Source organism: Scardinius erythrophthalmus (genome assembly GCF_964197995.2).
Source record: "Scardinius erythrophthalmus genome assembly, chromosome: 16".
Classification (NCBI taxonomy): Eukaryota; Metazoa; Chordata; class Actinopteri; order Cypriniformes; family Leuciscidae; genus Scardinius; species Scardinius erythrophthalmus.
In genome coordinates this window covers 7,666,969-7,691,697 of record NC_138236.1, presented here as the reverse complement: position 1 = coordinate 7,691,697, position 24,729 = coordinate 7,666,969, and the positions used below count along the sequence as shown (strand labels likewise).

At 37.2% G+C, this 24,729-nt stretch overlaps 1 protein-coding gene across 1 annotated transcript in view; it reads left to right on the top strand.

Annotated features, from left to right (window-relative positions):
* adam22 (ADAM metallopeptidase domain 22) overlaps positions 1–24,729 on the top strand; it is a gene marked incomplete at its 5' end in the record, with an annotated part of 67,792 nt that overhangs the window by 1,304 nt on the left and 41,759 nt on the right. Inside the window, 2 exons of the mRNA XM_081388474.1 lie at positions 1,732–1,805; positions 22,366–22,432. Coding sequence (XP_081244600.1) covers positions 1,732–1,805; positions 22,366–22,432 — 141 coding nt within the window. The remainder of the gene's footprint in view (positions 1–1,731; positions 1,806–22,365; positions 22,433–24,729) is intronic.

Genomic DNA, 24,729 nt, shown 5'->3' with positions numbered 1-24,729 from the left:
TAATAAAAGGCCTAGTATGTACTGTATGTGTTTGGGAGTGAAACCTCTGTAAAATATCTTAACATTTTTGTCCATCCCGACTGCTCAGGCACTTACTTTGTTGTTCATACTTTGCGTGACTGAATAATTCTCAGAGGCACAGACATGCAGTCGCTCGTGGCCTCGTTACTTTAACGAGTCTCTTTGACCGGTTAGAATATCTGTACATGTGCTTCGGGCTTAACCCTTTGTCTGACGTGCAGCTGAGCTCTGTATAATTCAAGTAAAATCTTTTTCATCATGCCAATGCATTGATTTAATCATTGTGGTGTTATATTATGATGCCACATTAGAGATTAGATTCGAAGCATGTGCCAATGAAATATAGTTTTTCATAAATACATTTAACTATGCTCAAGTCTGTTTTTAGCTCCACGCTTGACTAACAATCGGATCTTTTTGAAGATTGACTGTTTTATTTATAGATATTTACTGATGTCTGAAAACATTAGCTTGCTAATTTTAGATCTTCTTTATTTAACACAGAATGCAGATCAGAAAAAAAATCGAGTCAAGCTTTTTTAGAGCGGTAATATGATGAAACGGCGATCGATGATGCCACTGACATAATGGACAGAAAGCTGCAGCCTTCTCATCTTACACAGTTTCTAGAAAACACTCTGAATCTCTTTATTAGATTTGGTTTTAAAAAAACAAGGGTTGAGAGTGTTATTGTGCATTAGACGTGATACACACAAATCCACACTCAATCAAGGGGCAGTATGTGGGTGTGTCTCGGGGAGGGTCGCTTCATTCAGGGGGTCACTGATGGGTGAAGTGTTGTGGATCTCCCCCCTCCTCCGTATTTCTTCTAACCCTTCGTTCTCCTTCCATTTATATTAATAACTATGCTTTGCTGGTTTAGGGAGAGGTGTGTTCCCTTGGGGGTGTTAGACTCCCCTCACCTCCCTCATATGCTTCTATTTCTGCCCCTTCTGCTCTCTCTCTCTCTCTCTCTCTCTCTCTCTCTCTCTCTCTCTCTCTCTCTCTCTCTCTCTCACACACACACACCCACTCATGAGATACGAGAACAATGCGCCGCAACCAAAATGCTTCTCTTTCCCCTGAGGGGGTGTTATACGGCCCTGGCCATATGGGCCCCAAGCAGGCAGTGAATTAACCATCAGCGAACACACACACACACAAACACACAGCCACCAGTCCTGCACATCAAAGTGTGCATGATGAAAAAAAAAAAAACAATTAGCGCATCTAATTTTACTTTTCTCTCCCTAAACACTGAATATGTTCTAATTTTTTTCCTTCTTATTGTATCAGCTCTTGTGTGGCACCTTGAGATTTTTTTAAATAAAAATTATACATTTATTCAGCAAGGATGCATTAAATTTATCAAAAGGTGACAGTAAAGACATTTATAATGTTACAAAAGATTTCTAATTCAAATTCTTTGATATAGAATGTTCAAAAGAACATCATTTGTTCAACATTTGTCAAAGAGAACTGAAAGAAATGTTTCTTGAGCAGCAAATCATCATATTAGAATGATTGCTGAAGAATCATGTGACACTGAAGATTGTGCATCTAATTAGCGCATCAAATTTTTCTTTTCTCTCCCAAAACACCAAATATGTTCTAATTTTGCGTTTTTTTATTAATACAGCATATACTGTATGTTGCACCCTGATATATATTAAAATGACCAGATCTCATCTTGCTTTGTCTCTTTTACAGAACCACGTGGCTCAGGCTAGCTTCCAGGTTGAGGCCTTCGGACAGACCTTCGTTTTAGACGTGGAACTGAACCAGTGAGTATCTGCTTCCAGGGTGTTGAGTTCGGAAATGCACTGGAAAAATGCAGTGTGTGTGTTGCTGAAGTGTGTGAGGTATGACTAATGCCCATCAGATCTATTTGCAAAGGGTTTTATGTTGCTTCTGATGGACTGCATGATCATAATGGCTGTTGATTTATGCTGAAGGAATGGGAAAGACCTGACCACTCTATCGATCATGGCATCCGCCACTGTCTGTCTGTCTCTCTCTCTCTCTCTCTCTCTCTCTCTCTCTCTCTCTCTCTCTCTCTCTCTCTCTCTCTCTCTCTCTCTCTCTCTCTGCCAGGATTCCCTATAATACACGTTGTCTTAATACTGATAAACATCAATATTTGCACTGGTTCTTGTTCTAATTTCCGGTCCTGTAGAGGCTGTTTTGGCATTTTGTGATTGTTTTGGATTCGAAGCCGTAATGCCCTAATGCACTGGACTGGTATCTCGTAAAAATATGCCCAGGTCACATTCCACCCTGAAAATAAACAAGAAAAATATTTTATAGAAATAAAATTAAGCCTTTTTTATGACCATAATTGTTGTTGTTGTTGTTGTTGTTGTTGTTGTTGTTGCATGTTTACGTTATTTATAGTGTGCCATTGAGCCCAAATCCTCATTACCATAATGAGTTTTTATTTTGCAATTTCCAATATTCTCATTTGTGATTCACAGTAGATTACCCATTGCTGTAATATCAATTATTTTTGTATTTAAATCAAAATAAATTAAAGGCAGTACAGCATTATACTATAATGTGAATAGTCAATCCTTTTTTGCATTATACTAACATCATTTTTTATTATTATTTTTCTTTTTTTGTTATGATAATGAGAATTATGTGGGAATTCATTATAAATCATAAATAATACATTTTGAATTATGAAATCTAAGTTCTAAAAATGTCACAGTGCAAAAATGGTCCTAAAACTATTTCAGGACCTGGCGTGTCCTGGCATGTCCACCCTGTTGCTGTAATCAGTATTTTATCTTTAAAAGATGATTTATTAATGCTGATTTTACTGTGGAGTGCTCATTTACAAAACTGACCTTCAATTGCTTTATTTTTTAGTTTCTTATTGTCTTGTACAGATGCTCATTGTGTGAATAACTCCTATGAGTCTGCACCAAAATCATAACCTATTTTCTTTCATATTCATCATATAGGCTAACTTGAATCCATTAACTCTTACTGTTACAACCACAATGGCCGATGTACTTTAAACTGGTGCCAGACAGTCAGAGTCAGCAGATTTGATCTCATTATAATAATGCATCATGAATATTTCAGCGTTCTCCCTCAGTGTCTGTGTTTTTCTCCTAAAACATCTTGGTGAAGAGAAAATCTGTCTTTAAGATGGGATTCAAGTCCTTTGTCAATGGAGTGTGTTTGTGTTGTGCTGTTGGAATTCTAATGTAGTTCTACCCAGGGTTATTATCTTTATCTAAAACTAAAACAATAAAAACATTACTTGAAATAAAATAAACATTAACTGAAAATAAAGTATTAAAAAAACATTTTATTTAGCGAGTTGCCACGTCTCATTTTTGTTTAGTGTTAAAGGACTAAAATAACTATAATAAACTAAAACGTAATAAAAACTATATAGACATGTTTAAGGTTGCATGAGATGGAAGTTGCGATAGTCTTGTCTTCCCTATTGTGACGGATATCTGAGTAAAACTGCTTGTCGAACAAGAAAAAAAGTAGGATGGGACTAGATTTTGTCCATCGGTAATTGATTGGATGCTTTTACTGTTTTTTACTGTCTTTTACCGATTGGTTTGCAATTACTGTGATCTCATTTGAGTGACAGGTTGCCCCGCCCTCATGCCAGTAAACACATCATCAGAGAAGAGAAAAGATGTCACTACAAGAGTTATATTTATTCAAGATTACGAGGGCACATGAATTAAAATAAAGAAAAAACAGGTGCATAGATAAATCATTTATAATAAATGCAATAGGTTATTTCAGGAAAAATAATACTAGTCAATTTTGATTTCATGGTGACTTAAATATATTAAATATTAATATATATATATATATATATATATATATATATATATATATATATATATATATATATATATATATATATATATATATATATATATATATATATATAATATAAAAATATATAAATGACAAAAACTCAACAAAATTGCTAAAACCTTAAAGGGGTCATTTAATGTCATTTTTGTACAAGCTAATATGATTCTTTAGGGTCTAAATTAAAAGTTTGTAATATACTTTAATTAACATTTTACCTGGTCAAAAACAGCTCTGTTTTCAGCACTCCGTTCAAGTGCATGTGTCTTTAAATGATAATGAGCTTTGCTCACCCCGCCCCACTGCTCTGTGCATACACCGTTTGTAACACAATAACACAATAACCATAACGCGTCGTTCATTATAAACGTGGGATTATAAATTATATTGAGAATCGTTGTACATAGAAAACATGGTGCAATGTACCCTGAGTGTAAAAATAGCTGCATTCATCGTGAAGCGTGCTAGTGATTCGCAAAGATTAATATAAAGATTAATATAAAGGTCAATAAAACGTTACACTCACTTCAGTTCTTCTGGAGGTGCAGCAGGAACACGAATAGTTGGTACTGATCCTTTTTTCAAATAATCAAATAATCAGCTTTTTACTGACCCTCGTTTGTAAAGCAGTCTGGTGTGTGAAATGATTTGCGCAAACATGAAAGCATTGACGTTGATCGTGGGGAATATTCCCTTCGAAAACAAACTCAGCCACTGTGTCTTCAGCTGTACGGATTTAGGAACATCAAAATGACTGCTGTGTTCCTTATCACACCCAAGAACAGAACACCACAATCGCTTAGACGCCATTCTACTCAGTACTCCAGCTATCAACAATGAATGCGCCGGTCGGCGTGTGCTATGATTGACAGCTCGCTCACGAGGGCGGGTCTGTGTTGAAACGCTGCTGTCAATCAACCATCGTGGGAGGGGCGTCGTTTTTGTGACGTCACAAAATCGAACACCTTGATTTGAGATGGAAGGAAACATATAAGAAGATAAAAAAAAAAAAACACTGGGTGGATTTTTATCATTTTATGATGGTTGTGTACAGGCACTGCCAACACACATTTCAGTACAATCAACTTGTAAAAGTGCATGTACCATTATATGACCCCTTTAAATAAAATAAAAACAGAAAATATATATAAAAAATAAATCTAATTTATAATTATAACAAAAACAATAATAGTTTATCAATGATACTAAAATAACACAGGTTCTACCTCTGTAAAGAGTCACTGTAATTGAGTATGATATGCAGTACTGTTGCTTTTAAATATTAAAGGACGTTTAGACCTTTAGGGCAGTCTTTCCCATTTATATTATGTGCAGCTTAAGTGAAGACCTGACAGATTATTCTAACCATGTTTCTACCTCCTCAATCACCCAAATCTAACACTGATGGTTTTGCAAATGCATAAATAGACATTGAGGCGTGTTTTGGAGACAAACTCTTTTGGAGCGCTCTACATGGGCAACAACTCTTTGTGTCACATATCGCCAAGTTAACACTAAATTAAAAATACACAGCACACAAAAATAAGGGGTAAGCAATTTTTAGATTGATCGAATATGTAATAATAATTTGTCCTCCATCTTTTCACAAGTGCTCGCAGTACATTATGGGATTGCAATCTCCATAAAGTCTACATGCAATGCCAGCTTAGAATTTGGGCCAGAAGTTTTCTAAGAAGGCAGCATAATCGCGCTGCCTACCCTTCTGAACAGCCGTCGCGTCAGGAGTGCACCTCTGATACCTTAAAATCATGTCTGCGTAGGCTACTCACTAGGTTTTGGATTAGAGCCATTGATTCAGCTTATTATATCAGTCAATGCTCTCTCTCTCTCTCTATCTCTGTCAGCATGTGGCTGGTCTTGTTCAGTACAATATATGTTCTGCTTTAATGGATTCTGACTGGATGGATTTGATTGCCTCTGTCCCTCTGAAATAGTGCTGTGATATAGCAGAGAGAAACACAAAAGTGTGTGTTGTGTTGTTCCGTTTGCTCTTCTACACCCATGGAGAGCTGGCAGTTGGAGCCATCCTGACTGACTTGCGTCCAGATTACTTTCTCAGTTTCCACCAAGGAAACCAATTCATTCTTTCATTCTCATTCTCTCACCTCTCTCTGTGAATTTCTAAAGGTTTGGAATTTTCTTAACTTGTTTGTGTGTGTGTTTGTGTGCAGTTGGCTTTTCTCCGGCCTCCAGCTGAGACCTACTTTCCTGAAAGTTTTTCATTGCTATGTGATCATTGTTCATCAACTTTAGTTAGCAATCTCAACGCATCTGAGTGACATATTTGTATAATGTTTCACAACAAAAAGGCTTGTTTTGGTTGTATTGTTTTATTGGGTACTTATTGCGTAATACCCCCCCCACACACACGCACTGGCTTGCCCCCTGCACCCTCTCACACAACTCTGAATAATGAATGAGTGTGTTTGATTAAAGCGGTTGGAGCAAATGGGTTTTCTGCTTTTCAATCACGCTGTGTCGTCGTGACAACGGACCATGTGGCAGAAAGGAAGCATTAAAATCAGTCAGATATGGGGGGGGGGTGTAGGGGAACAGACAGCTGCAACTCTAAACAGATAACAAACAATCACAAGCTCACCTTGGAATCAAACAGAAATCACTGCAGACAAATCATGCATATTATATCAGATCTCTGATAAATGTATGGTAAATCCCATATTTGTCATATTTTTCTACCTCCTTAAAACAAAATAAATTTACCAAAGCAAAATTTTCATGAAACATTAGGTCTTGTTGTCAAAGAATGTGTCTTGAATGTGTATTATTAATTAAATGAATTACATATTAAACTATTCTAAAGTGATAGTAAAGACATTTATAATGTTACAAAAAGATTTCTGTTCCATGTTATTATTTTTTTTACTTTGTTGGAGCTTTCTACTTTGAAAAAAATTGATCTCAGTTTCCTGTTTGACAATTCCTCAAGAAATGTTTCTTGAGCAGTAAATTAGCATATTAGAATGATATCTGAAGGATCATGTGACACTGAAGACTGGAGTAATGATGCTGAAAATTCAGCTTTGAGATCACATGAATAACTGACGTTAAAATGAAAACAGTTATTTTAAATTATTATAATATTTACCTTTTTAAACATATTTTTTTAAATATTACGGGGGGGGGGGGGGTAAATATACATATAGGTGCATATGTGAGTATATACATATTAATTAATATATAAAAGTAACCTAACTAGTTACTAACTGTACCCATTTAAATCCAAGACACTATCTTTCTCACACTCTCAAATATGCAAATATTCTTGAATGTCTCTTATGTGAGACTCATTATATTATAAAGAATCATGTATAATGTTATAATGCAACCTACATTTTAATTTTTTCCATGAATCTGGTCAAATCAAAAATCTTCTGTGAATGACACCCACAGTCTCCAGGCAGGGTCTGATTCAGCAAAACACTGTATAAGAATCCCTGTGTCATCTGCCATCTGCTACTGTGAGCTTCTGTTTGACCCAGTCAGCACACGCGTGACGTCTCATCAGATCAAACCTGTGACGGGACACGTCTACTGAGACACTGGTGTGTGTCAAACCTATCCTATATCAGTCTGATTCCTTTGAGTGTGCTGTATATGGATTGTTTTTGTTGTGCAGTTTATAGTAATGTCACTGTTGTTATGTGTGAATATACACTGCCCAGCCAAAAAAAAAAAAAGGTTGCTGTTTGTATTTAAATAGGCAAATGCAAAGATCTTGATGCATTTATTTCCATAAAGAGGTACATACATTTTTGGTCAAAATCTTGTATTGAAACACAAGAGTCCAGCACTCTGTAAAGTCTCCTCCAGCACATCCCAAAGACTCTCAATGAATTCAAGGTCTGGACTCAGAGGTGCCAATTCATGTGTGAAAATGATTCTTCATGCTTCTCCCAACCATTCTTTCATAATTTGAGCCTGATAAATTTTCGTGGAATATGGCCATGATACGTCTTCCTACACACTCCATCAATTAGGGTTAGAAGAACTGTTGCCAAACATATAACATGCTAGAAACATAATAATCACTGCAATGATGATCCAATCATAGACTCTTAAGCATTTGCCTATTTAAATCCAAACAGTGACTTTCAGTGTATTTCCATGTGCTCTCAATTAAATCAAGTTCAAACACAGTGGTTGCTTTTAGAGATACACACACACCTCGAAGGAACACTTCATGCATTGTCATTTACATTCATCATCATGTCAACTGTGTCCAGCATGCATAAAAAGAGTCCAAATACACACATCCAGACACTCTCATTGGTTTAATTTCAGATGACAGTTGCACCTGAGGGTTTTGTGTGAGATGTCTCTTTATTGTCTTTGTTTTATTTTGGGGTGCTTAGTCTTTTACACATTATCTAAAATAGAACCGGTTCTTGTTTCCCAACCTTATAGGGCTGGTTTAGTTTGTAGTGAAAATAATTTGCTTTATAACAAAAATAGATATTAATGACAAGGCTCTACACTTATAGTTGTGTTTAGTAGCACTTGGAACCTAAAAAACTGTAACATTAATGTGTCACAGTATAATAAATGCACATGTAAGCACTGAAAGCTGAATTAGATTTACAATAAAACAACAATATTTTGACTTATAAAGCCACTTTTTCTAATATCTTCTGCCACAATGATGTAATGTCTTTGAATTATCCTCATCTGAGGTTCACTCGCAAATGCTTGCACTGTCCTGATCTATGGTATGTTATCATTTAGCTTGAATTTATATAGTATATCATTTTTATAGCTCCATTTTACCATCTTTTCAGGAAACTGCGTAGTAGAAGAAAGATAGACAGAACATGAGAAAGAGGCAGAAAGAGAGAAAGAAAGTGAATAAGTTGTTGGATGGAGGGAGAGTGAAAGTCTGACCAACCAGCATTTTTCATGCACCCTTGAGTCTGTGTGGGTGTGAGATGGAGGAGAGAGATCAGAGAGAAAAACAGCTGGCGTCAGAGTCTCAGAAGGGCTCTTGCTTATATATTGCACATGTACAGTGGCACAAGACATTTTCAGAAGCAAGTTTGAGACGTTGGACTTTACCTGTCCATCATAAACATAGACTCACATTACATATCTCTCTTTCCCCTTTTCTCTTTTTCTCTAAATGGTGGAGATGCATCATTTGATAATAATTGGGCTAAACTGGTTTGTTCTGCTGTAACATGTCGTGGCATGTTTGTTTTTGGTGATCTTTTTGGTACCGTTTCAGTTTATTTTTAAGCTTAATATTTTTCATGATAATAGTAAAGGGGATGAATTTAGAGATGCAACTTTTCAGAAAGGGTTTTTAATGTGAAAAGCTCACTGTGCTTCAGAGTGCTAACAGTCAATGTGTTAAACACTGTCTGAGAAGTTATGTCTGTAATTCATCACACTAAACCACTACTGCGTAATTTTGAATATCTAGTATCCATAGTCATGAACAACCAGGAAATATCAGATTTGTTGATTGTGTGCCTGTGATTTGAATCTCCAGTTCCACCACATCTCAAAGCTGCTCTATTGGATTGAGATCTGGTGACTGTGGAGGCCATTTTAGTTTAGAGAACTCATTGTCATGTTCAAGAAACCAGTTTTAGATGATTTAAGCTTTGTGACATGGCGTGTTATCCTGCTGGAAGTAGTCATCAGAAGACGGGTCCACTGTGGTCATAAAGGGATGGACACGGTCAGCAGCAATACTCAGGTAGTCTGTGGTGTTTAAACGGTGCTCAATTGATACTAAGAGGTCCAACGTGTGGAAAGAAAGTATCCCAGACACCATTACACCACAGCAGCCTGAACCGTTGATAAAAGCAGGACATGTTATGTGTTCAGAGATGCTCTTCTGCTTCAAGGTTCGACATGTTGTGTGTTCAGAGATGCTCTTCTGCTTCAAGGTTTGACATGTTGTGTGTTCAGAGATGCTCTTCTGCAGACCTCGGTTCTAACGAGAGATTATTTGAGGTACTGTTGCCTTTCTATTAGCTGAACCAGTCTGGCCATCCTCCTCTGACCTCTGGCATCAACAAGGCATTTCACCCACAGAACTGTCGCTCAATGTTTTTTTTTTAAAGAACCATTCTCTGTAAACCCTAGAGATGGTTATGCGTGAAAATCCCAGTAGATCAGCAGTTTCTGAAATACTCAGACCAGCCCGTCTGGCACCAACAACCATGCCACGTTCAAAGTCACTTAAATCACCTTTCATCCCCATTCTAATGCTCAGTTTGAACTTCAGCAGATGGTGTGTATCCTAAATGCATTGAGTTGCTGCCATGAGATTGACTGATTAGGTATTTGCATTAACGAGCAATTAAACAAGTGGCTGGTGAGTGTGTATATATATACACATTGTATATATATTTATACTACCGTTCAAAAGTTTGGGATCAGTGTTACTTTTTAAAATAAATTAATACTTTTATGTAGCAACTAGCAAGGATGCATTCAATTAATTGATATTGACAGCAAAGACATTTACATTGTTACAAATAATTAAAAGATTTCTATTTCAAATAAATGTTCTTTTTTTGGACTTTCTATTCATCAAAGAATCCCCCCCCCAAAAAAAAACCTTTTTCAAACAGTTCTGTGTAAATCTTTTTTTATTTGTTTGTGAAGGAAAACCAGTGTAAATAATGAACATTTTTGATATTAACAAGCTCAGTGGGAGGGGCTGGTGAAACACACACACGTTAACAATGAGAACGACTGCACCTGCTCCCCTCAGAATTGTTATGGGGGGAAGGGTCTCTCTTTGAAATACACCAAATCTTTCTTACATTGCAAAGACCTTTCCTGTGTCCGTGAGCTCGTCCATGTTTTATGGTTACATTTTGCTGATTCTTCCTGAGCACATTTCATTTAATTGTAGTGATCATTTGTTAGTAGCCTACTGTAAATGTGTGTGTTGATAAGGCTGGATGTTCGCAGGTCTCTTGTTTGCTTAGGCTGCAGTTTTGTCTCTTTGGGAACACGAGCAGTGCTGCAAGTTTAAAAGAGCTGAAGAGCTCAGCACACACTTTATAATAGGCCTACTGACTTCAGCGTTTCAGAACACACACATTAACAAATGCTCTCACACTTTAACATGATGTTTATTTCTATTAAACAGATGCCTTATATATCATTCATTTCTACGGTGACCGGGAGGGGACATGTTCGGTTCACTTATTTTTGTCGTGGCCACAACATATAAACTCGTGGGAACGTGATATTAAGTCGTGGGAACGTCATAATATCTCGTGGGAACGTCATATTAAGTCGTGGCCACGAGATCATTTTGTTGAGGTAACGACATCATTATGTCGTGGCCACGCGATGCAAAGTCGTGGCCTCGAGATCATATGTTGAGGGAACGATATATTTTTCTCGTGGCCACGAGATCATTTTGTTGAGGTAACGACATCATTATGTCGTGGCCACGCGTTGAGGGAGCCACAGCGGCCAATACTGTAACCGTACCATAGACTGGGCTACAGCAGAGATGGAGATGACAGAAGAAATAACATTTTACTTTAAATTAGGAATGTCATATAAAGATATAGTGCGGTCTTTGGCATTAAGACATGGGTACGTTATAAGTGAAAGACACATGAAGCGCATTCTTAGACTTTATTGTCGCACGCATATTTAGGGACCGTCTCAAAATTACATGCGACATTGGCATAAACATTTCTAACTTCAATAGCATTTGAAGACAACGACTTACAGTCATAAAACCAACTGTACATTGTTCATATAGGTCTCATGTATGATGCACACCTTTTAGATTTTTGTTATGACAGTAAACTGCTAAATCATATGCAAATAATGCTATGCATTTCACTACTGTGTGATCATCATACACAGAATTTGACCATATTTAAAGCTCAATAGCATTTGAAGACAATGACTTACAGTGATAAAACCAACTGTAGGCCTACATTGTTCATCTAGGTGTCAGGTATGTGGCAGTAGTAAAATACATAGCAATATCTGCATATGACTTAGCAGTTTATTGTCATAAATATCAAAAATATAAAAGGTGTGCATCATACATGAGACCTGGGTGAACAATGTACAGTTGGTTTTATGACTGTAAGTCATTGTCTTCAACTGCTATTGAAGTTAGAAATGTTTTATGCCAATGTCGCATGTAATTTTGAGACGGTCCCTAAATATGCGTGCGACAAAAAAGTCTAAGAATGCGCTTCATGTCTTTCACTTATAACGTACCCATGTCTTAATGCCAAAGACCGCACTATATCTTTATATGACATTCCTAATTAAAGTAAAATGTTATTTATTCTGTCATCTCCATCTCTGCTGTAGCCCAGTCTATGGTACAGTTTCAGTATTGGCCGCTGTGGCTCCCTCAACGCGTGGCCACGACATAATGATGTCGTTACCTCAACAAAATGATCTCGTGGCCACGAGAAAAATATATCGTTCCCTCAACATATGATCTTGAGGCCACGACTTTGCATCGCGTGGCCACGACATAATGATGTCGTTACCTCAACAAAATGATCTCGTGGCCACGACTTAATATGACGTTCCCACGAGATATTATGACGTTCCCACGACTTAATATCACGTTCCCACGAGTTTATATGTTGTGGCCACGACAAAAATAAGTGAACCGAACATGTCCCCTCCCGGTCACCGTACATTTCTGTCTGATGTGCTGTAGTTGTTTTTGTGTGTGAACATGAACAGGCATGAGTCTCTAATGAACATTGTGTTTTCTCAAAAGGGATTTCGAGTCACTATCTTAATCTCAAACACATATATCACAGCGTGAATGGAATCTAAATGGAATTCAATGGAATCTAAATGGTGGAAACTGCACACCGTCTACTGCTACAAAACATTTGATTACACTCGTTTTAAGTGTGCCATATGAAAAGTGAACTGCAGCATTTGAGTGCTAATTAGATCAGAGATTAGGGTTTGCTGTGCTAGATGGTGTCCTGTTCTCAGGGGAGATGTTCTTCTGCTGGTCTCCAGGGTCTAGAACCAGACTTACACACTCCATAATCTCTAAAGATGTTGCATATGCATGAGACAGAAGAAAAAACATGAACTTGTCTTATAAATTTGCATATATGTTATTGTGTGCAAATATATACCTGTATATTTATAAAGAAAAAGCTATTGTTCACAAGTTTGATCTCACATGAGATCACAGCAATAGCAAACCACAACCCTCAATTACCATTGACCAGTGGACAAAATCAAGTCCCGTCCTACATTTTGTCGTAGATTTTTCCCTAAACCTAACTACGTCCTATAATATTTATACTCTAGCGTGTCTACAGTCGACGTCGGCCGAGTCTAACCCTATACCCTAGCGTGTCTACACATCAACGTCGGCTGGGTGCTAATCAGTCCTATACTCTAGTGTGTCTACACATCGATGGCGGCTGAGTCTAATCCTATACTCTAGTGTGTCTACACATCGATGGCGGCTGAGTCTAATCCTATACTCTAGTGTGTCTACACATCGATGGCGGCTTAGTCTAATCCTATACTCTAGTGTGTCTACACATCGATGGCGGCTGAGTCTAATCCTATACTCTAGCGCGTCTACACATCGACGGCGGCTGAGTCTAATACCTGTTCCCCTAACTAGCTTACTTCCTGCGCAGGAATAATCGACAAACAGACTTCAGCAAATGTCCTCTAAATGCTTTAATCACGGCCGGAGGATCTCTCAAGCAGTTCTCAGAGAATCTCCCCCAAGAAGAAGCAAGGCCGGAGGATCTCAGACAAATTCCATTGAGAATCCCACCAGCTAACACGAATACAACAGTTTTTATAGAATAGGGAGGTATGGCAAAATGATATGAATTTGATTGGTTCTTCATATGCAAACCCTTTTGTTACTAGGTAAAGCAAACTTTGTTTTAATGATTACTTTAAAGGTTCAAACTTAGTCATCTGTCTAGTTTCATTTCCTATATTTGTTATTTTTACACTCACACAACCAAAGTAAAAGGCAACACAACATACAACATTCAAAAACCCAGGACAGAACATTTTAGTACATTGTGTTTCAAAGTGTTAGTTTTGTTAGGCCTAAAAAGAGAAATAAGGTTAGATGATAGAAACATGGTTAGTTTAATAAACAGTTTACTATTTTATCCATTAAAAAAAAATGTTTTTAAACCACAATTTTTTCTTGTTCGAGAAACCATTTCACTCGGATATACGTCACAATAGGGAAAAACAATCAAAACTTCTGTTTCATCTGGACTTTAATGTTTTGGAAAGAAGTATATGCTCACCAAGGCTGCATTTTTCAGTAAAACCAGTGAAATAGTATTACAACTTAAAATAACTGTTTTCTATTTTAGTAAATTTTCAGAATTCATTCTAATGTGCTGATTTTCTGCTCAAGGAATTTCTTTTTATTAATATCAATGTTGAAAACAGTTCAGCTGCTTAATTTCCCCCCTGGATTCTCCGATGAATCAAAATTTCAAAAGAACTGCATTTATTTAAAAAAAAAAAAAAATTGTAACATGAATATCTTAACTGTCACTTCGGATCAATTTGATGTTTCCTTGCTGAGGAAGAAACCTAAAATAATGCATTTCTCTGAAATATCAGATTTATATGGGACTCCTGCATCCTGGCATACTGTTGTTTTCTTTCCAAAGAACACATGCAATGCTACCTTAAAATTAAAGGTATTATGGCGTCATAATTATGGCATGATGTCTTAAAATGCAGTTCAGGTAAGCAGCTCATTCGGTTTTTGGAACAGGGCAAATGTCTGCAACAGAACCTTTTCACCTCACACACAGATAATACGGTGCTACTTGACACACAATCTGTTCTTTATTCTGTAAACCTTTAATTTCTATTCCTCTGGTTTCCCTCTTTAATTAGCATGTCTCGCTCTCTCTGTGTCTGTCTCACACAATGAATCAGTCCATTAAGCTTTACATGAGAAATGAGATCCATTTTCTAGTCATGTGACAGTGCCATATTAAAATGTTTGTAGGGCAGTGTGTGTGTGTGTGTGTGTGTGTGTGTGTGTGTGTGTGTGTGTGTGTGTGTGTGTGTGTGTGTGTGTGTGTGTGTGTGTGTGTGTGTATGTGAAGATGGAATGGGATGGGGAATTGTGGGACTTTCCTTATAAATTATTCAAATCCCAAAGCTATTAAAGCTGAAATCTGTCATCAGCCTTTACCTTTGGATTTCACAAAGTACTATACAGTATACTGCAGCTTTCCACCACTGCATCTACACCTGGTACAATATACAGATACAAACGTTATTATTTTCTTGTTATTATTGTTATTATAGAAAGCTTAGGACTATATATATATACTATACAGTAAATGTGAGTGTGTGTGTGTATGTATATGTATGTATATGTGCTGTCGCTGCTGCAGAACAAGTATGGGACTAGGGGTGGGAGATATTGACAAAAATGAATATCTCGATATTTTTTTCCAATATCTCGATATCGATATTCAGACGATATTTTTGCCATCCTTCAAATAAATGTGTGCAAACTGGCAAAGAAGGTCCAGTTGGTCTTTTGACTTGCTGCATTTGACCTATTAGTGTAGGCTATAGAAAAAAAACAATAAAGGAGCTAACTAAACAGAATCTGAGGTAGCCCCTATACTTTTCCCACTTACAAAAAAAAAAAAAAAAAGGACCTAGGCACCTCTTGCAACAGTGATTATTAAATCAAACAACAATATTGTTGATGATTAATTCAAAGTAAAAAAAATTCATTTCAAAACGCTATAAATCCATCAATTATTTCCCCAAAACGCTATAAATCCTTTTTTTTCTCAAAAATTGATGGTTTGTCTTTTTAAAAAAGTCTTTTGTCTTTTATTTTTCGTGTTTGCATTTATGAGGAAAAAACAATATTACGTGACAGTTCTCCATTATGGACGCGAGCACTCTGAAAGCGGCACTAAGACTTTCAAACTTTCACAGAGACCTCAAAACAGAAAGCACAAAGCCTTTCTTTAAAACGAATTTCGTTTTGTATTAATTGTATCTTAATTTTAATAAAATTTTCATTAACACATTTCATGGATTTAATACATAAAAAGTAAATAGCAATCACAACATAAGGTGCTTGACTTGAAACTGGAGATTATATCATCATGAACCGGACCGTAGCCTACTCGCCTCACAGGCCTAAAAAATGTGAAATATATTTACAGAAAGCTGGTTCTAAACAAAACCATCCAAAACAAAATAAAACTATGTAGCCTAATAAATGTGCATTTCACGGGTGCGTTCACTAGCCTACTGCGAAGATCGCGAGTCTATAGCCTATCGTCAACTTCTTCTTTGCAGCCGACACAGAAATTAATAAACAATTAAAATGTCTTATTGCAATATTTTACATATTCATAATCATTACTTTTGCTGGTTCTTTGAGGCAGCTTTTTAGGTTTATAGCGTTTTGGAAAAGAGCTCTTCACGTAGCCTACAAACACCGTTTCACCAAGGCACAGCAGCCCTTCAGCACATAAGAAAAAAAGAGAAAAAGCACGGACTTACTAATTACGAAACTTTGATGTGGTTGAACAGGTGAAACAGTCACAAATTCCTCTGCAACTCAAACCTTCTCAGTACGAGTTATGAAGGAAGAGAACAGCATTACAGTTTTCAGCGCGTCCTCCTCTGATTGCTGTGTTCTGACTGAAAAAGTGCGTGCAGGAGCACATGCGCAAAAACGTAGGTTTGTAAAATGACATATGATAAAATAAAAATAATTAATTTATCATTAAACAAACCGGTTTTGCACATGTGCTTCTGTGCGCACTATTTCGAATTTACGTATGAATGTGCGTTTTTGACGACACGGGACCATGGGCTGGGCCACTCGGAGGTTGCTTCCGGGAATAGTACTGCACTACAGTGTTAAAAATCGCTACATATAATTGTTTAGAAGGTTATAGTGTGCGTTATTTGTTTTCTCTTTAACTTCTTTCAGCTCTTTTCATGTTTGGGGGGTCGGATTGTACAAATTATGAAATATTCGATATCCCAATTTTGCATATCGTCCAGACAACAATTTGGATATTATCGTCTAAACGATATATCGCCCACCTCTATATGGGACCAATGCATATACTGACACGCTGCTGTGAGAAAGTAAGACATGTTGCTGCTGTACAAAGCATACATGAATTACCCATAGCTGATTTACACAGGTGGAGTTGGGGAGAAGGAGGGCTTTGAAAGTGTGGTACAACTGCTACAGCAATGTGCCCTATAGAGAACAATGATTGCAAGCAGATTAAGTTAAGAACCTATCAGTCTGTGCCATCTATAGTTTCATGACAAAACTTTGAGTGTGTGTATATATATATATATATATATATATATATATATATATACATTTATATATGTATATGTATATATATATATATATATATATATATAATTTATTGTATTACATTTATTATCAGACATGTTTGGATGTTAAATAAATTTGTATAATAGTTTTTCTATTTTATTTATTATCTTGCACTTAATGTGATGACAAACTAGTTGCATTAAGCCGACAAAATTAAAATATAAGGAACAAAATCACAGTGACAGATGTAGTTTAGCAAAGAGACAGAGACTCATCTTGTACATAATGTTGTGAGTGACATAAATTCCCATTCTGATTGTCTCAAATATGCAAGGAAAAAGTGAAATAATAATTAATAAAGCGAAGTCATTTAAATAGGGATTTTTATTATTTATTTTACATTATTTTATTTTATTTAAATGGAAAATGCAGTTTCAAATTATTGTGAGCAAATTTTCACCCACTATTGTCAAATAAGGGGAGGTGACGGGTTGGAGATTGTAGCAACTGGAGGCTGAGATGGTGCATGATGTGTAAATGAGGGTGTGTGTTTGTGTGTGTGCAACGGCAGCTTTTATCATCAATCACAATGTTTCTTTGCTCTGACATCCCACTTTATCACACTCTCTTTATCTTCTCCTGTTCTGATCCACTGTCAATGCTCAGTCTTTCTCTCGCTAGCCCCTGGTTTCATCCTGTCCTCTATTAGTCCTTGTATCCATGTTTTGATTTCGGTCTGGCCCCTCTCATGCATTTACCACAGAATGAGTCTGTAAACACAAACATTTATTTTGTTGTTGTTAGTGTTTCGCACGTTACAGCGCTGCAGCTCCATAAATATCCTGCTAATCACCTGGTTTAGTGAACAGCTGTTGAAGATGTGTGTTTCTGTCTTTAAAGGCTGGTTTGATGTCATGCTGTGACTGTCTTGTTGATGAGCTCATGGTTACCGATCAGTCAGAACTCCTGCTGGGAGACACTTTGACCCTTCTCTCCTCCTGCGCTCGATCTGTTTTTTTGCTACCTTGCCGTTTTTTTTTTTTTTTTTTTTTATCATTGCAATTGGATCATTTGGCTTGCAAAAAACTAAAATGTGCACTCCCAGTGAAACTCTCACCCTAGTTTGTGAACTCATTCTTGATCATGGCTTCGCCACACACACTGAAGTGTCCTTGAACACAACTTGGTGTGAGTTGTGATGTATGAAATCAGCCGTGGATCTCTCTTCAGGTTAACTGTGTTCATGACTCTCTGTGTTGGAACGCAGATCCCATTCCAGATTCGGTTCCATTCCAGATTCTCGGTTAGATAAGCAGCATAAATGAGTGACATGAGTGTTGATTTGATCTGATCATTAAATGTGTGATGCCAGGATCACCAAGAGCGATGTGTTTGGGAGGATGATGATGAATCATATTTACAGTGCTGATATTCCTCAGACAGTCTATTTTTCTTCTCCACAAAATCTGCAATTATTTTTTTTAAGTTTAAACGGCTTATACATTCATTTAAATAATCCATCCATCCATCCATCCTAATTGTAATCTTTTAATCTTAGGTGTGTTATATATTTTTGGCTTTTGTAAACTTTCTACCTCTTTAATAAATTTAAGGTATCTCTTATATTAATTTAATGTTCCATTTATAATATATCATTATAGTATTTGCATACTTAAATCTGATTAGTCTTTTCATCTATTTAACCATATAACTTCCTTTACATTGCAGACGGTTTCTGAACCAAAGCCTAAAATCTAAACTTATGTCAAGCTTTTGAAAGCTGCTTTGCAAGCACTGGTATTTTGATTGGAAAATGCAATCAAACCTTTTTAGGCCGCTGTCAGTAGCCTAAAAGAGGCCTAGAAATAGGGTTTCGTTCCACCAAGTGGGGCACTAAATTTTCTTTTGCTCAATATGTTCAACGTTAATAAAAGGTATCCAAGCAAAAAGTTCTCCACGCATTTTCCTGCAGTTAATGAGAAAAGTGTATTTATTGGCGCACTATATTGATTGCGTATTGAGACGTCTAAAACGGTTGAGCTCGATTTTCAACCAATCAGCATCGAGAATGTAAGTAGGTCACAGCCGAAATCAAGCCAATATCACTACGCACATGTAAACAGAGGAGGACGTAAGCAGCGCATCTTCATCTGATAGCGGCGATCAAGCTCGATTAACACCCGTAAAGTGTATTCTTCATGTCGGAAAAGATGGTGGGAAAGGTCCGCAGCCCTTTACTGAAGTCCGATGGGAAAAAATCAAGCAATGTGCGTAGGAATGGCTCAAAACGTCGGACACTACGGAGCTAACGTTAGCTGTTGCTAATAAACATGTTGCCCTCCTGGACAAACTGGTCTCTGATGTCCCAACAACTACGGGTTTCACCCGGCCTGATATCGGCGTTTTATAGGCTAGACAAAAAAACGCTTGACTTGTGTGTATGTGCGTGATGGGTAGGTTTAAGGGGTCGGGTTAGTGTGTGTGTGTGTGTGTGTGTGTGTGTGTGTGTGTGAGAGAGAGAGAGAGAGAGAGAGAGAGAGAGAGAGAGAGAGAGAGAAGGGTAGGTTTAGGGGTCAGGTTAGTGTGTGTGTGTGTGTGTGTGTGAGAGAGAGAGAGAGAGATGGGTAGGTTAAGGGGTCGGGTTAGTGTGTGTGTGTGTGTGAGAGAGAGAGAGAGAGAGAGATGGGTAGGTTTAAGGGTCAGGTTAGTGTGTGTGTGAGAGAGAAAGAGAGAGAGAGAGATGGATAGGTTTAGGGGTCAGGTTAGTGTGTGAGTGTGTGTGAGGAGAGAGAGATAGGCCGCTGTCAGTAGCCTAAAAGAGGCCTAGAAATAGGGTTTCGTTCCACATATTTAATATCAGAAATATATAGAGATTCCTTAGGAAAAAGTTCTCCACACACAATCTTGCAGTTTTTGAGAAATATTATGCTAAAGGTGCCCATTTTGAAAAAAAGGGAAAACATAGGGAATTTTGCACTTTCAAACCTGTTATCATATAAACCCAAAAATGCCGAATTACCACTTGAAGTACAAAATAAATTTTTGAAATTTTAAAACAGTTTGAAATGTGTGATATACCTGAAGTTGCTATCTAGGGACAGTAAACATGATAAGATTATCAAGAAAACGTCTACTGTAACATTAACATCCCAATTCTCATTATGTTGTTCCAATTCAAAGGTAATATTTGAGGTAAAATCGCAATTGACACTTTTCACACGCTCTCACACCACACATCCATTCTCAGAAAAGCCATTTAATGACCATAATATAGGCACGTTAGTTGGCTAGAAAAAGAGCTATAGAGAGTATTTTGCTAAATATGTGTACTATATTACATATTTATTATATTTGTACTTATATCATTAAATAAAGTTGTTATTATAATAAAAAACACATTATATTTAATTTGAGTTATTTTTAACCTTAAATAATACTGCCAGCTGATAGGGCTGTCTGTGTGTAGCCTATTTTTCTTGAGAAAAATGAACGCCTATCTTGTGTACGTAATATTTATCCAAATGAGTCAACATTAAATAAAATTACAAGAATTGAATTAAAAAAGTGAAATTTCTTTAAGAAATTTGTAAAAAAAAACAAAAAAAACTTAGCTTACCAGAAATTGTACCATATAAACATTGTAACATGTTGTCAAAATTCAGTTTAGTTACTAAAATGTTTTGACAATCACAATACACTTATTGTGATGCAAGTTTTTTTTTGCAACCACCCCCCCCCCCGCCACCTCAAATCTCACTCAAAGTTAAACTCAAAAGTATACAAAGAAAAACACTTTTAAAAATAACACATTTAATGGTGAATTGTTAATTTGCATACACGAGCAGTAACTGCACTACATGTACATATTCACAGGAATGATTATTGTAAACAAGATTTAATTTTGATTTATTTATTTACCTACCCATCTCTCTCACACACACACTAACCCAACCACATAAACCTACCCATCTCTCTCACACACACACACACACACACACACACACACACACACACACACACACACTAACCCAGTGGTTCTCAATCCTGGTCCTGGGGACCCACAGCTCTGCACATTTTATATGTCTCCTTTATCTGACACTCCCAGTTCAGTTCATAGAGCTCTTTCCTAACGAGATGATGATCTGAATCAGGTGTGTTAAATGAGGGAGACATACAAACTGTGCAGAGCTGTGGGTCCCCAGGACCAGGATTGAGAACCACTGCACTAACCTGACCCCTAAACCTACCCATCTCTCTCTCACACACTAACCTGACCCCTAAACCTACCCATCTCTCTCTCTCTCTCTCACACACACACACACACACACACACTAACCCGACCCCTTAAACCTACCCATCACGCACATACACACAAGTCAAGCGTTTTTTTTGTCTAGCCTATAAAACGCCGATATCAGGCCGGGTGAAACCCGTAGTTGTTGGGACATCAGAGACCAGTTTGTCCAGGAGGGCAACATGTTTATTAGCAACAGCTAACGTTAGCTCCGTAGTGTCCGACGTTTTGAGCCATTCCTACGCACATTGCTTGATTTTTTCCCATCGGACTTCAGTAAAGGGCTGCGGACCTTTCCCACCATCTTTTCCGACATGAAGAATACACTTTACGGGTGTTAATCGAGCTTGATCGCCGCTATCAGATGAAGATGCGCTGCTTACGTCCTCCTCTGTTTACATGTGCGTAGTGATATTGGCTTGATTTCGGCTGTGACCTACTTACATTCTCGATGCTGATTGGTTGAAAATCGAGCTCAACCGTTTTAGACGTCTCAATACGCAATCAATATAGTGCGCCAATAAATACACTTTTCTCATTAACTGCAGGAAAATGCGTGGAGAACTTTTTGCTTGGATACCTTTTATTAACGTTGAACATATTGAGCAAAAGAAAATTTAGTGCCCCACTTGGTGGAACGAAACTGAACGATACAGCTCACGTACAGCGGCCTATTTCTGTACTTTATGATTACAGAAAATTATGATATTCAAACCTTTATGATTTCTGTGAAGATTTCAGAATAATATTTAGAATTTAGAATTCAGAATGAATCCATTAATAACCCAGACAACATTTCACTTTTTGCCAACTGTGTATTTCTGCTCTTTTTCTTCAGTGATCTTCTATCATCAAATTACATTGAGAGGCACATATCAGAGGAGGGGAAGCCAGTTGTCAACAAAGTGAGTATTTGTTTATCAAAATTTATAAATTTATGTTTATTATGAGGGAAAAGTCTATTGCATTGTCTTGGTTTAGGGTTAGTTACTTGTTGACATAATTTACTGTTATTACTATAGTAAGTAGGTACATGTAATAACATGTAACTACATCACCATAAATTAAAGGGTTACTACATATATTTAAAAGGGTTTATACAAAAAAAAAAAGTATTCAAATGCAAAGGCCAGATTGGTGGATGTTTGGTGGAAAATTCCCACAGAAATTAGGTTCATAACACAAAACAAGAGGTTCTTCCACTTCCTCTTACAGTTTATTCAACTACAATAAACTTTTTACTGAACAATTCATGCAAATACCTTGACCCTCTTTTTTCCCTCTATGACTGTGTGTTTCGCTTTGGGACAGTGAATATAGTCTGATCAGATCTCTCTTTGTGCCACACTGGGACTCTCAGCTTCATTCTGTCAGCGTACTGAGACGTGTGTGTTCAGATGGGACACATCACAACCAGAGCAGAAGGTGTTTGCTTGTTTTAGCCCAGCGGCAGGTTGTTCCTGTCACACACTCACACAGGGGCAGGGATATGTGTCCTGTTTGGGTCACCGTGATTTTGCCAAGACATCTTCCTAGGTCAACGCAGAGCCATAGAGAGAAAGAGTTGCGACACTCCCATAGACCTCCGTTGTAAAAAATGGCGGCGCTTTTAACCGCCTACTTCCGGGATTTGAAGATCTGATTACCGGTAGTTCCAAACACTGTCATTTGGCCGTTGGACACCATTCACTTACATTGCTGCGCGTCGAGTTGTTCCAGAGGTCAGTTGCTGAAATATCAACCTCTTTTGAATTGTCAACTGTCTATATTGTATCAGAGGCCCTTTGCGATGCTTATACTGGTCTTAATTTGTATATGCACAGCGTATTTATTTATATTTTATCTTGGTTGTTTCAACCAATTTTCTAGCATTGCCTGCTTGCTAGTTAGCTAGCGCGACTTCGCCAGATGTAAATGTAGCATCTAATTAGTTCGGTAATGAATCGCTACCACCTTTATAACAACTATTTTACAATATAGACAGTTGACAATTCAAAAGAGGTCGATATTTCAGAAACTTACGTTACCTCTGGAACAACTCGACGCGCAGCATTCACCAGTCAAAATCAGCCAACAGGTCACATAATGAAAAGTTAGTATATCCCAAAAATTAAATTAAATAAAAGTTGCTAGCTACCCATGCGAACATGAACACTAAGCTTTTCCCTCCAAAAATATAGCCTAAACTTATCTAAGTAATTAGTAATATACAGTATTTCGTTGTCACCCTGCCTCTCCAAATGCAAAACTGACATTAACAATATGCAATAATGCAATAACAGCTGAAAAAGTACTTGGGTGTGTGTTTGTTCTTGTACTTGTACTACGGTGAAATCACGTTCAGCGTCCTGGTCGTGTACTGCAGGACATGATGTTGGACATCATCGTCTCAAGGTGTGTTTTTAAGACAGATTATGCATAGTGGACGTGTCTGGTTTCTCAGTTATTTTTTTAGAAACTCTTAAAAGAGCCATATTCTATGATTGAACTTCAGTATGGGCCCTTCAACATGTTTTATTTATACTGATCTGAGTTTAGAAGCCTTCAGTAAAGAGATTCAAATCCGCATAGCTCACAACCCAGCTGTAGAGCCAGAGGAAACAGTGTGCATGTAAGGGTACAAGGGCTGTTTCTAGGATGAATGAAAAAATAGAGCGGAGGGTTCTGTGAGGAAGGAGGGAATAACCGAGGGATGGATGAAGAGGCAGAGGATGAAGAGAGAAAAAGAGAGCCAGTGAACGAATTCTAGAGCAGAAGCACAGATATATTTAGCTTCATCTCCCCACTGCAATAGTGAATAACCTATTAGTTTAACTACAGATTTAGCACTATACAAACAATACAAAATGCTATCACACACACACACACATATATATATATATATTAGTAACACTTTATTTTAGGGTCAAATTATCACTATTAGTTGCTTATTAGCATGCATATTACTAGGATATTGGCTGTTTATTAGTACTTATAAAGCACATATTAATGCTTTATTCTGCATGATCACATTCTACATCCCTTAATCAAATTCCTAATTACTGCTTATTAATAGTTAGTAAGGTAGTTAAGTTTAGGTATAGGGTGAGTATTGACCCTATACCTAAACTTAACTACCTTACTAACTATTAATAAGCAGTAATTAGGAGTTTATTGAAGCAAAATTCGTAGTTATTAGTTAACAGTGAGAATTGAACCTTAA